Here is an 11,185-nt window from a genome sequence, read left to right on the forward strand (position 1 = left end):
GGTAAACATCACTGCAAATACATTAAGGCATTTTAGCCCGACAGCTTATGATTATTTCAAAACTTAAAAAGGAGATCATAGATTGTCACTGTTTCTGTGCTCAAACAAGAAACCGAACCTTCCTGAGGTGGGTGGATTGGTGGGTGAGTTGCTGCTTTTCGCCCCCTCTTCTCCCCCCCTTCTGCTTGTCGCTGTGGCTCTCAGCAGCAGGGATTTATTTATTTATGTTTGCAGTTTAAAAGGTGGGGGTGGGGGCGCCGAGGACACGTAGGACCTGCTCACAAAGCACCAGCTCAGGTGTTGTGTGCTTTTGTATTAGCTGGAAAAGACAGACTCTGGAACTTTTACAGGGCGAGAAGAGGCCACCGGCTCGCGCTTTGTATACTTTGCACTTGAAATCGTTACATTCAACTGAATATTTGGCTCATTCAGATCCGAAAAGTCTCCTAGCATCGTCGAATTCCCTCCTCCGCCCCTCCGCTCTAAATGGGGGAAGGGGGGGAAGGTAGGAAATGTTTAGTAAATTGCACATCTTTGAATCTTCCTAAAGCAGTGGTCACAAAGCTTAAAGGTGACACAACAGTGCTCACGTAAACCAACACACATTCCCCACCCCCCAAGCCAACAATAAAATCATCCCCTTCAATTTGCCATGATCGTCGCTACCAGGAGCCAGGTGATTATCCTAATTAATGTCTATCTAATTAAATTACTGTCAGCAGTTAACCAATGGCAGGAGCCGTTTCATCGGCTGCACAAGCAGCAAGATCAAAAGTGAGCCTTTTCTGATTGCTGCATAGTGTCAATTGGCCAATCTCTTCTCCCAGGGAAAAAAAAAGTAAATCAAACCTTTGAGAAGCATTTGCTGGTTGAAGTGCTTTCTGTCTAGTGAGGGGGTCTGTGGATTTCTAGTTTATGATAAATAGGACTTTAAAAACCAGGAACGGGAGGGCGAGTGTTCAGGTTCTAGAGCTATGCAGCTGGAGCACTGCCTTTCTCCTTCTATCATGCTCTCCAAGAAATTTCTCAATGTGAGCAGCAGCTACCCACATTCAGGCGGATCCGAGCTTGTCTTGCACGATCATCCCATTATCTCGACCACTGACAACCTGGAGAGAAGTTCACCTTTGAAAAAAATTACCAGGGGGATGACGAATCAGTCAGATACAGACAATTTTCCTGACTCCAAGGACTCACCAGGGGACGTCCAGAGAAGTAAACTCTCTCCTGTCTTGGACGGGGTCTCTGAGCTTCGTCACAGTTTCGATGGCTCTGCTGCAGATCGCTACCTCCTCTCTCAGTCCAGCCAGCCACAGTCTGCGGCCACTGCTCCCAGTGCCATGTTCCCGTACCCCGGCCAGCACGGACCGGCGCACCCCGCCTTCTCCATCGGCAGCCCCAGCCGCTACATGGCCCACCACCCGGTCATCACCAACGGAGCCTACAACAGCCTCCTGTCCAACTCCTCGCCGCAGGGATACCCCACGGCCGGCTACCCCTACCCACAGCAGTACGGCCACTCCTACCAAGGAGCTCCGTTCTACCAGTTCTCCTCCACCCAGCCGGGGCTGGTGCCCGGCAAAGCACAGGTGTACCTGTGCAACAGGCCTCTTTGGCTGAAATTTCACCGGCACCAAACGGAGATGATCATCACCAAACAGGGAAGGTAATACTACATTTTTGGCTGCCGCTGCTCCAGGCGCAGCCGGGGACAAGTGCACCTAGGTTGTGACTGCCGCGGCAGCGACGATTTGGGGTCGGGAGCGGAGTGGAAGGCGCCCTAGAGTTGGCTGGTTTTGGAAAGGGGGAAAGTGGAAGGGATAACCGCCACGGGGATGTTGGTGGGGGGCACCCCGTTCTAGGTACGTGGTTGGAGAGCCAGTCAGTGGCCAGAGGAAGGCAAGAAAAAGGAAGAGCCCCGGCCAGCGGCTGGGCGATGGGAGGGACGCATCAACACTGGCATGCACGGACAGGTGGAGACGCAGGTCGCCAACCTCTCTCTCCACCTGGGCAGTGATACCTGCCGCCTTCCCACTCCAGCTCACCCGCCGCTCTCCCTGATTTGGGTTGCACTTCTTTTCTTCTCCCATCACCCTTTTTCTAACCCATCAAATATTCGTCCCTATTTGCTGCAAGAACAAGTTTTGCTTTGCTATCTGGCGCCCCGCTTCTTGCATTTAATCTTTAACATTTATGTTTCTTTTTTCCTTGTTTTCTCCCCCCACCCCTTAATTTAAATAGGCGCATGTTTCCTTTTTTAAGTTTTAACATTTCTGGTCTCGATCCCACGGCTCATTACAATATTTTTGTGGATGTGATTTTGGCGGATCCCAATCACTGGAGGTTTCAAGGAGGCAAATGGGTTCCTTGCGGCAAAGCGGACACCAATGTGCAAGGCAAGTCCTTCCAATTAACACATTTTCTTGACACTTATTTAGGTGAGAATGATTAATTAAAGCCTTTGTGGACTGGCTCGAGCGACTTTTAAAACGATCGGCCAATGACTTCTAAAAGGAAACGAGGGGGACAGGGGGACAGACTGAGCTGCGAGAAGGGGGAGGATTATGCAAAAGCTATTTTAATCACCCCCAGTTAATAGGAAGAAAGAACGGCCTAAAAAAGCCCCAGCTAATGGGCTTCACGGTGGAGTAAGGTGTGTGTGTGTGTGTGTGTGTGTGTGTGTGTGTGTGTGTGTGTGTCCTACGTGGTGAGGAGCTGGGACTGGGCAGTGCCGGGGGCATATGTAAACAACGTATTTCTTTCTCTAGGAAATCGGGTCTATATGCATCCGGATTCCCCCAATACTGGGGCCCACTGGATGCGCCAAGAAATCTCTTTTGGAAAATTAAAACTTACGAACAACAAAGGAGCTTCAAATAACAATGGGCAGGTCAGTGGCTCAAGCGCTCGTGTTCTCTCTCACCCCTTCCTCCCTGACATCCAGTTCGTCAGTGCAAAGCAGCATATGGAACTGGATACACGTTTCTTTGCTTCATTAAAAAGACTTAAAAATTGGATTTCCACCCTCCAAATTTATGTTAAATTTATGAAGTTGTTCTCATTGACAACACCCCCGTCGGCCCAATTTTGGAGTGCCCGACCTTCCCAAGTACTAATACTGATTGATTTTGAGAAGAAACCCCACAAGATCTGCAGGTTGTGGAAATCTTTGTTCCTCCTTACAGGAGGACTAGGAGAAGGGCCCTGAGGATCGGGCGGTCGGCTTCCCCTTTTTCTCCGGTGCCCCGGCTCATCTTCGCTCCCAGAGGTGCGAAGGCCGGTCTGCCCCAGCCAGTCAGCCGCCAGCCAGGCGAGTCCCGCGGTCAGTTAGCCTGGGAGGCTGGCTGCAGGCTGCCTCCGCCAGTCCGGGCGCGCAGCGGGGCGCACACAGCCACGCGCACAGCGACCGCGTTAACACGCCACCCGGCGCTCCCCTTTCTTTCCGCCGGACAGATGGTGGTTTTACAGTCCTTGCACAAGTACCAGCCCCGTCTGCATGTGGTGGAAGTGAACGAGGACGGCACGGAGGACACCAGCCAGCCCGGCCGCGTGCAGACATTCACCTTCCCTGAGACTCAGTTCATCGCCGTCACCGCCTACCAGAACACGGATGTAAGGAGACCTAGGGGCTGGGCGCGAGGCGGGCGGCACAGACATCTCTCCCACCCTCTCACATCCTCCCGCCGTGCAGGTCTAGGGTACTAGCAGCGCTAACATCAGCAACAGCTGGCTCCGCTGTGCGTTTTAAGGCCTAGGGCTAGGGGCCTGCCCACCGCACCTTTCCTAAACACCAAGCCGGTGGGAAAATGCTTTCTATTTGTTTTCGTCGCGGGTTACCCGGGCCACCTTTGAGGTGGCCAGGATTTCTAAAGACTCTTCTTTTGGGAGTTTTAATTTGGGATTCGAACTAGAACAGATTAAAATCTACTTTTTTTTTTTTTTTTAAGTCTCTCTTTCCTTTAGAAAACAAGCAGATTTCCCCGTGCATTTTATTCTTGGCAAGCTTTGGCATCTAAAAAAAAATTTCTCTCTCTCTCTTTTTTTTCCATCTCAGAACTGATGGCTGAAATGAACAAACATCACTGTTCTGGGAGATCAAAAGAACATACACATTCATATATGTGAAAACTACAATAAATCAAATTACTAAGGGCTATGGATTGAGCTTTCTAGCACTTGAACCTCTTCCGATTTTGCAAGTTTGCAAAAACTGATTTTAGTGACTGATTTAACTTCTAGGAGTGATAGGGGTTTTTGTGTTTGTCTTTTTTTTTTTTTTACTTAAATGATAATATCAGAAATTAAAACATGTTTTTAAATCCAACCTGATTTTAAGATGCAACTTGTGGTTTCTCAGGTTGTGAGTCAGAAGCGACAAATGTTTTAAAATATAAAATACTTAAAATAGTCAACATTTAGTGATGAATTCAAGTTCTCCTTAAAGATTTTTGTCTGAATAAGTACACTGTGTGTAACAAGCATTTTAAAAATGTGATTTTGAATCAATTTAGAAAAAAACAGGAGAGCTAACTGAAAGCAGTCCTTTAGTTATAGGTATCGTTAATTTAAATATGTTCCTCATAACTTTCATGATACTTCCTTTCCACTCAATCTCTCAAATTTTTCAGTTAGGAAAACCTTGCTATTTAATAAATTGTAGGCCTTAAGCCCCTGTAAAAGTGGCAGATGATATATTCTCAAACACCCAGTCTTCATGTAAAAAAAGTGAGATAACATTCATTTTTTTCTTTGCCAGATTACACAACTGAAAATAGATCACAACCCCTTTGCAAAAGGATTTCGGGATAATTATGACACGTAAGTAATTTTGTATTTTCCTTTTCAAATAGTTGTGGAATTGGGCTTTAGGTCAAAGGTGGATTATTATGTACAAGGATTTTGAAAGCTGGAATGTGTGAAGACAAGGTTGTTTTAGAGGTTTTCCCTTTCTTCTCCTCCTCCTTCTTCTTTTTTTTTTTTTTTTTTTTTGTCGTCGTTGTTGTTGTTGGTTCCCCTTCTCTCTGGTGACCTTGTGGCTTGGTACTTGTGTGGTTTTTGGTCAGAGGTTTCCTCCACCTAATTTTAGCTTTCCTGTGGATTACAAAGTTGTGGGGGGCCTCTGGGGCTGGCTGGCTGGCTGGGGAGGCTGCCCCGGTTCCCGGATGCGAGTACTGTATGTGGCGCTGCAGATGCTCAGCTCAGATTGTCTATGTCTGAAACGGGCAATTCTGCCTAAAAGTGCATGTGGCTCCTCTGGCAGTTGTTACCAGTCTCCTTAGCATATGTGACTTTTATTTACCTATTTCCAAGTTTTGTGTAATAGCATTTCCTGTGCAAGTTTACCATGGACTGAATACAAATGTGCAACCACCACAGGCGAGTTCGTGAGCAGAACCACTGTTATGGTCATTTTAGGCTTTTGGAAAGATTCAGACAGTGTTGCTGTGTATTATTTATAAACTTCAAAAGAAAAATATTTTCCTCTTTCTTTTGTATCTAGGTGTGTTTTAATTAAACATGCTGGTGCCCTTTTCTTTAGGCCTCCCTTACCTCCCTCTTTTGTATCAAAAGGCTGTTCTCTGGGGGCAACAGTAGGTGTAAACTGAATGCTTTCTGGGCTTGTTCTGCAATTCTCACTCAGGGTCCATAGTGCCTAAGAGTTCAGATAGTGTTATAAATCTAAATCTGGATTGTGGGGTTCCCCCATGTTTTCTGACCATAAAAGGAAAGGGTACATACATCTTAATTTCATGGCTTACATTGAGCGCCGGAGACAGAGCTAAAAAGTTGAAGCTACCTTTGACTAGCATAGATTAAGTGTGTGGAGAAAGGTACAAGTGACTGCCTCTATTCCATCTCCAAGCGGATACTAACTATCCCTCCTGATATTTTCTAATAATTTAAAAGAGAGTCATTGATATTACTGCCTATAACCACTATATATATTCTTCAAAAGTACTCCAAAGGAAGCAAGTCTCATCAATATGATTCCCCAGAATAAAAACTTGGCTACTCTATTCCTCACAATCTAAAAAGGTGTGCCCAGCACAGTGGAAAGTGTGTGGCCCAAGAGACTAGAGATGTCGGAGGAGAGTCCTGTAGATTTTGAGGTTTTAATTCTGTTGTGAACATCTGTTCAAAAGCATTTTATTTTGCACAAATCAATTCAGCAATCCCAAGTGGGTGGGACCTGGATGGGCATCTAAACTGTATCTTTTGCAGACTGCTTTTTTCTTTTTAAAATATTGTGGTGATAAACAGAGAAGATATTTGCACCTTGCTAGTTATGTTCCCTTCCTGCCTCCCTCTACTTCTCTTATTTGAAACTGGAATTCAATTTCAGGAGGGAAATTTTGTGCACTAAACAGAATGGACCTGAGCCGCCACAGCAAAACTCTCACATGCCCCTCCTCCTCTGGCTGCCTTCTGTTGGAAAAGCCACTCCTCTTTGATGTTAAATCAATTTAAATTTTTCATAAAAACTTCTTTACCTCTACAAACAAAACAAAACAAAACAAAAAAACACCTGATATCTTTAGGGGATAGGGAAGAGTTGACTGGTTTATGACACTCTTCCTTTCCCCTTTTACGTTGGTTACTTGGGCATGGCTCAATTTTGGAGAAAGAGGGAGAAGTATAAGGGTTCATGGGGTACTAGGAGCTTGCTTGGCCACTCACCAGGGAATCTCCTCCCTGAAGGATTAAGGTCTGACAAGACTGAGGTTCTCCTTCAAAACAGTCTGTTGACTAAAGATTAAAACATTTATGTGTGAGCTAAATAAAAAGGGAGGCATGTGTGCATGTGTATGAGAAAACACTTCTACCAATCTTCATCCAACCCTTGCTTTCCTCTCAATTCTAATGTGATTTTCTAGGCCCAGGGCCTAAAGTTAATCTTTGATTATTTTATCTAAGGTAATTCCCAACAACACAATCACTGTCGGTGGTTGGGCAAGTTATTTAACGTCCTTTTGCCTCAATTTCCTCATCAGTAAAGTGGGATAATAAAAGTTACCTAGTTCGCAATGCCTGGCATATAGTCAAGCTTCGTAAAGGTTAGCTATTATTAGTGGTCCACTGCACGGAGTAGGCTGGTAAGTGCACAGTAGGTGTGCACCGTAGGTTTGCCCCGAAGTTTCTGCCGTAATGGACCAAAAGCTAGGAAAAGCAGGTCAGAGTAAAGAACACCTTTTGTTTTAAGAGAATATTTCTGATTGATGACTATTGTTTCTGAGTAGTAATTCTTGTTTGTATTAATAGACGTGGGAGTGAAAGTTTCACATAGGGGAAACAATAGATACCAAGTACCTTGCAGGCTTCCAGCAGCAAAACTCGAGTTCCAGAACACGGGTGAAGAGTCTTTGATGATTTCTGCGTGCGCGGCTTTTCCCTAGGGGTTTCTGAAACTATCTAGAAAAAGGAGAGAAATGACCTGAACAATCAAATGGACATAGGTCTTAAAAGGGTGGAGGAGTGAGTACCTTGTTTAGAAATTTCACCCAGAAACTCTGACCGCAGAGGAAAGGCCCAATGGGCAAAGAGCATCTTAGTCCCTAGGTAAATCTGCCTTAATGTGCACACAAATGTTGGAGAAGTGAGATGAAAGCCCTTGCTTGTGCCCCTCTCTCAGTACCCCAGTATACTTGACGAGAGCAAGAGAAGAGGGAAGTCGTTCCCTTGATGGTCTGCATCTTGCTCAGGTCCCTGCATAGACAGATTGGCTCCTTCATAATACCATGATTTATTTTGGGAATGATAGAGGTCTGTGGCCTCTTGTATTCTCCAGGAAATTCTGGACTGCAAGTTTGTAGATGGAGGGTGTGGGGGTGGGCGAAAAGTGGAGGTGGCCTTCCCTTCTGCCCCCACCCCCACCCCAAGGGACCTCCGCGCCACCCCTCGGCTCTCTCTCTCTCTCTCTCCCTACCCCGCAGGATCTACACCGGCTGTGACATGGACCGCCTGACCCCCTCGCCCAACGACTCGCCGCGCTCGCAGATCGTGCCCGGGGCCCGCTACGCCATGGCCGGCTCTTTCCTGCAGGACCAGTTCGTGAGCAACTACGCCAAGGCCCGCTTCCACCCGGGCGCGGGCGCGGGCCCCGGGCCGGGTACAGACCGCAGCGTGCCACACACCAACGGGCTGCTGTCGCCGCAGCAGGCCGAGGACCCGGGCGCGCCCTCGCCGCAGCGCTGGTTTGTGACGCCGGCCAACAACCGGCTGGACTTCGCGGCCTCGGCCTACGACACGGCCACGGACTTCGCGGGCAACGCGGCCACGCTGCTCTCCTACGCGGCGGCGGGCGTGAAGGCGCTGCCGTTGCAGGCTGCAGGCTGCACTGGCCGCCCGCTTGGCTACTACGCCGACCCGTCGGGCTGGGGCGCCCGCAGCCCCCCGCAGTACTGCGGCACCAAGTCGGGCTCCGTGCTGCCCTGCTGGCCCAACAGCGCCGCGGCCGCCGCGCGCATGGCCGGCGCCAACCCCTACCTGGGCGAGGAGGCCGAGGGCCTGGCCGCCGAGCGCTCGCCGCTGCCGCCCGGCGCCGCCGAGGACGCCAAGCCCAAGGACCTGTCCGATTCCAGCTGGATCGAGACGCCCTCCTCGATCAAGTCCATCGACTCGAGCGACTCGGGGATTTACGAGCAGGCCAAGCGGAGGCGGATCTCGCCGGCCGACACGCCCGTGTCCGAGAGCTCGTCCCCGCTCAAGAGCGAGGTGCTGGCCCAGCGGGACTGCGAGAAGAACTGCGCCAAGGACATTAGCGGCTACTATGGCTTCTACTCGCACAGCTAGGCCGTCCCTGCCCGCCCCGGCCCCGCCGCGGCCCGGACCCCCAGCCAGCCCCACACAGCTCTTCCCCAGCTCCGCCACCCCATACTCCTCCTTGCGCACCCCCTCATTTTATTTGACCCTCGATGGCCGTCTGCAGCGAATAAGTGCAGGTCTCCGAGCGTGATTTTAACCTTTTTTTGCACAGCAGTCTCTGCAATTAGCGCACCGACCTTCAACTTTGCTGTAAACCTTTTGGTTTTCCTACTTACTCTCCTTCTGTGGAGTTATCCTCCTACAATCCTCTTCCCCCTCGCCTTTCTCTTACCTCCTACTTCTCTTTCTTGTAATGAAACTCTTCACCTTTAGGAGACCTGGGCAGTCCTGTCAGGCAGCAGCGATTCCGACCCGCCAAGTCTCGGCCTCCACATTAACCATAGGATGTTGACTCTAGAACCTGGACCCACCCAGCGCGTCCTTTCTTATCCCCGAGTGGATGGATGGATGGATGGATGGTAGGGATGTTAATAATTTTAGTGGAACAAAGCCTGTGAAATGATTGTACATAGTGTTAATTTATTGTAACGAATGGCTAGTTTTTATTCTCGTCAAGGCACAAAACCAGTTCATGCTTAACCTTTATTTCCTTTTCTTTCTTTGCTTTTCTTTCTCTCCTCTCTCATACTTTCTCTTCTCTCTCTCTTTTAATTTTCTTGTGAGATAATATTCTAAGAGGCTCTAGAAACATGAAATACTCAACAGTGATGGGTTTCCCACTTCTCCTCAATCCGTTGCATGAAATAATTACTATGTGCCCTAATGCACACAAATAGCTAAGGAGAATCCACCCAAACACCTTTAAAGGATAGGTGTCTGTTCATAGGCAAGTCGATTAAGTGGCATGATGCCTGCAAAGCAAAGTCAACTGGAGTTGTATGTTCCCCCCCTTCCTTCTAAATAGAATAGCTCGACATCAGCAATATTATTTTGCCTTATTTGTTTTTCCCCAAAGTGCCAAATCCATTACTGGTCTGTGCAGGTGCCAAATATGCTGACAAACTGTTTCTGAATATCTTTCAGTACCCCCTCCACCTTTATATGCTGTAAATCTTTGTAATGAATACTCTATTAATGATATAGATGACTGAATTGTTGGTAACTATAGTGTAGTCTAGTGAAGATGAATTGTGTGAGTTGTATATTTTACTGCATTTTAGTTTTGAAAATGACTTCCCCACCACCTAGAAACAGCTGAAATTTGACTTCCTTGGGAGAACACTAGCATTAATGCAAGTAAGACTGATCTTCCCCTAAGTCTTGTTATATTTGATAAGGAGCATTAATCCCCCTGGAAATAGATTAGTAGGATTTCTAATGTTGTGTAGCAAACCTATACTCTTTTGTATTTAAAAATTAATGTGAAATATGCATCATACACAATATTCAATCTAGATTCCAGTCCATGGGGGGATTTTTTCCTAATAGGAATTCAGGGTCTAAACGTGTGTATATTTTGGCTCTTCTGTAAATCTAATGTTGTGATTTTTATATTTGTTTCGTTTTGTCTGTGAACTGAATAATTTATACAAGAACACACTCCATTGAGAAACGTTTTGTTTTTTGCTCGTTTGTATTGTCTGTGTATAACAAGTAAAATAAACCTGGTAAAAACACTAACTATGGTGTTTGAAAGCAGTTTACAGTTTGAAAATAATTTAATTATTATAGGTGATGATATTTAAGGGTTAAGGAAGACTAGCCCGTCCCCAGTCCAATATGGGCAGCCTGTGTAATGGAAGCCACCTCCCATTCCCCCATTAAATTTGTTTTATAGTACTTCCAGGAACTACTTTTTTCTTCTTATTTATAATTATTTGGCTACCTATGAGCCAAATTTCACTTTTCTGTGCTTATTTTCTTTTTTCAGGAAAACATATGCACTTTTCTCATCATATTTATCTGATTCTCTCTGAAGTTGGAAGTAATGCGAACAGGAAAAGGAGGTTCTTTAAATAAGGAGTTAAGAATTTCTTTAAATTTCACAGAGTAAGGCGGGAGGCGTTGGCTGAAAGTAGGGTGTAATTTAAATGCATGTCAAAATAGGATGTTGACCGCAGATTTAGTAAATTCTGGTTGTACATACGAGGCCTTGGAGGTGAGTGGCGAATCTGTAAACGCAGACACAGAACAGCCTACGTTTCTCGAGTGGATGGTTTCCGAAGATTGGGCAGGGGTAGGATGGCGAAAGACCCGTAGAACAAACTCGCGAAAGGGCCGTTTTTTAACCACTGAACTTAGAACTGCTTCTGGGAGGTATCTGGGGTGGGGGTAGGGACACTGCTCTGTCCCTTCTGTAGTGGAATCTTATGCCAGTCCTATCCAGGCCAGATCCACACCTGGGGAACAAATGTAGAAATGC

The 11,185-nt window shown here is 46.9% G+C and overlaps 1 protein-coding gene across 1 annotated transcript; it reads left to right on the forward strand.

Moving 5' to 3' along the window:
- Positions 1-786: 786 nt before the first annotated feature.
- TBR1 (T-box brain transcription factor 1) lies at positions 787-10,555 on the forward strand. Its single transcript, XM_007965133.3, has 6 exons — positions 787-1,666; positions 2,242-2,396; positions 2,769-2,890; positions 3,454-3,612; positions 4,757-4,818; positions 7,932-10,555. Exons 1-6 carry the CDS (start codon positions 975-977, stop codon positions 8,788-8,790), a joined length of 2,049 nt encoding a protein of 682 aa, XP_007963324.1. The 5' UTR covers positions 787-974; the 3' UTR covers positions 8,791-10,555.
- Positions 10,556-11,185: the final 630 nt, after the last annotated feature.

Source organism: Chlorocebus sabaeus, chromosome 10, assembly GCF_047675955.1.
Source record: "Chlorocebus sabaeus isolate Y175 chromosome 10, mChlSab1.0.hap1, whole genome shotgun sequence".
NCBI lineage: Eukaryota > Metazoa > Chordata > Mammalia > Primates > Cercopithecidae > Chlorocebus > Chlorocebus sabaeus.

Coding starts and splice junctions, on each gene's coding strand:
- TBR1 (XM_007965133.3), top strand. CDS start 975: ATGCAGCTGGAGCACTGCCTTTCTCCTTCTATCATGCTCTCCAAGAAA. Junction 2,891..3,453: donor CTTCAAATAACAATGGGCAG/GTCAGTGGCTCA, acceptor TCCGCCGGACAG/ATGGTGGTTTTACAGTCCTT. Junction 4,819..7,931: donor TTTCGGGATAATTATGACAC/GTAAGTAATTTT, acceptor CCTACCCCGCAG/GATCTACACCGGCTGTGACA.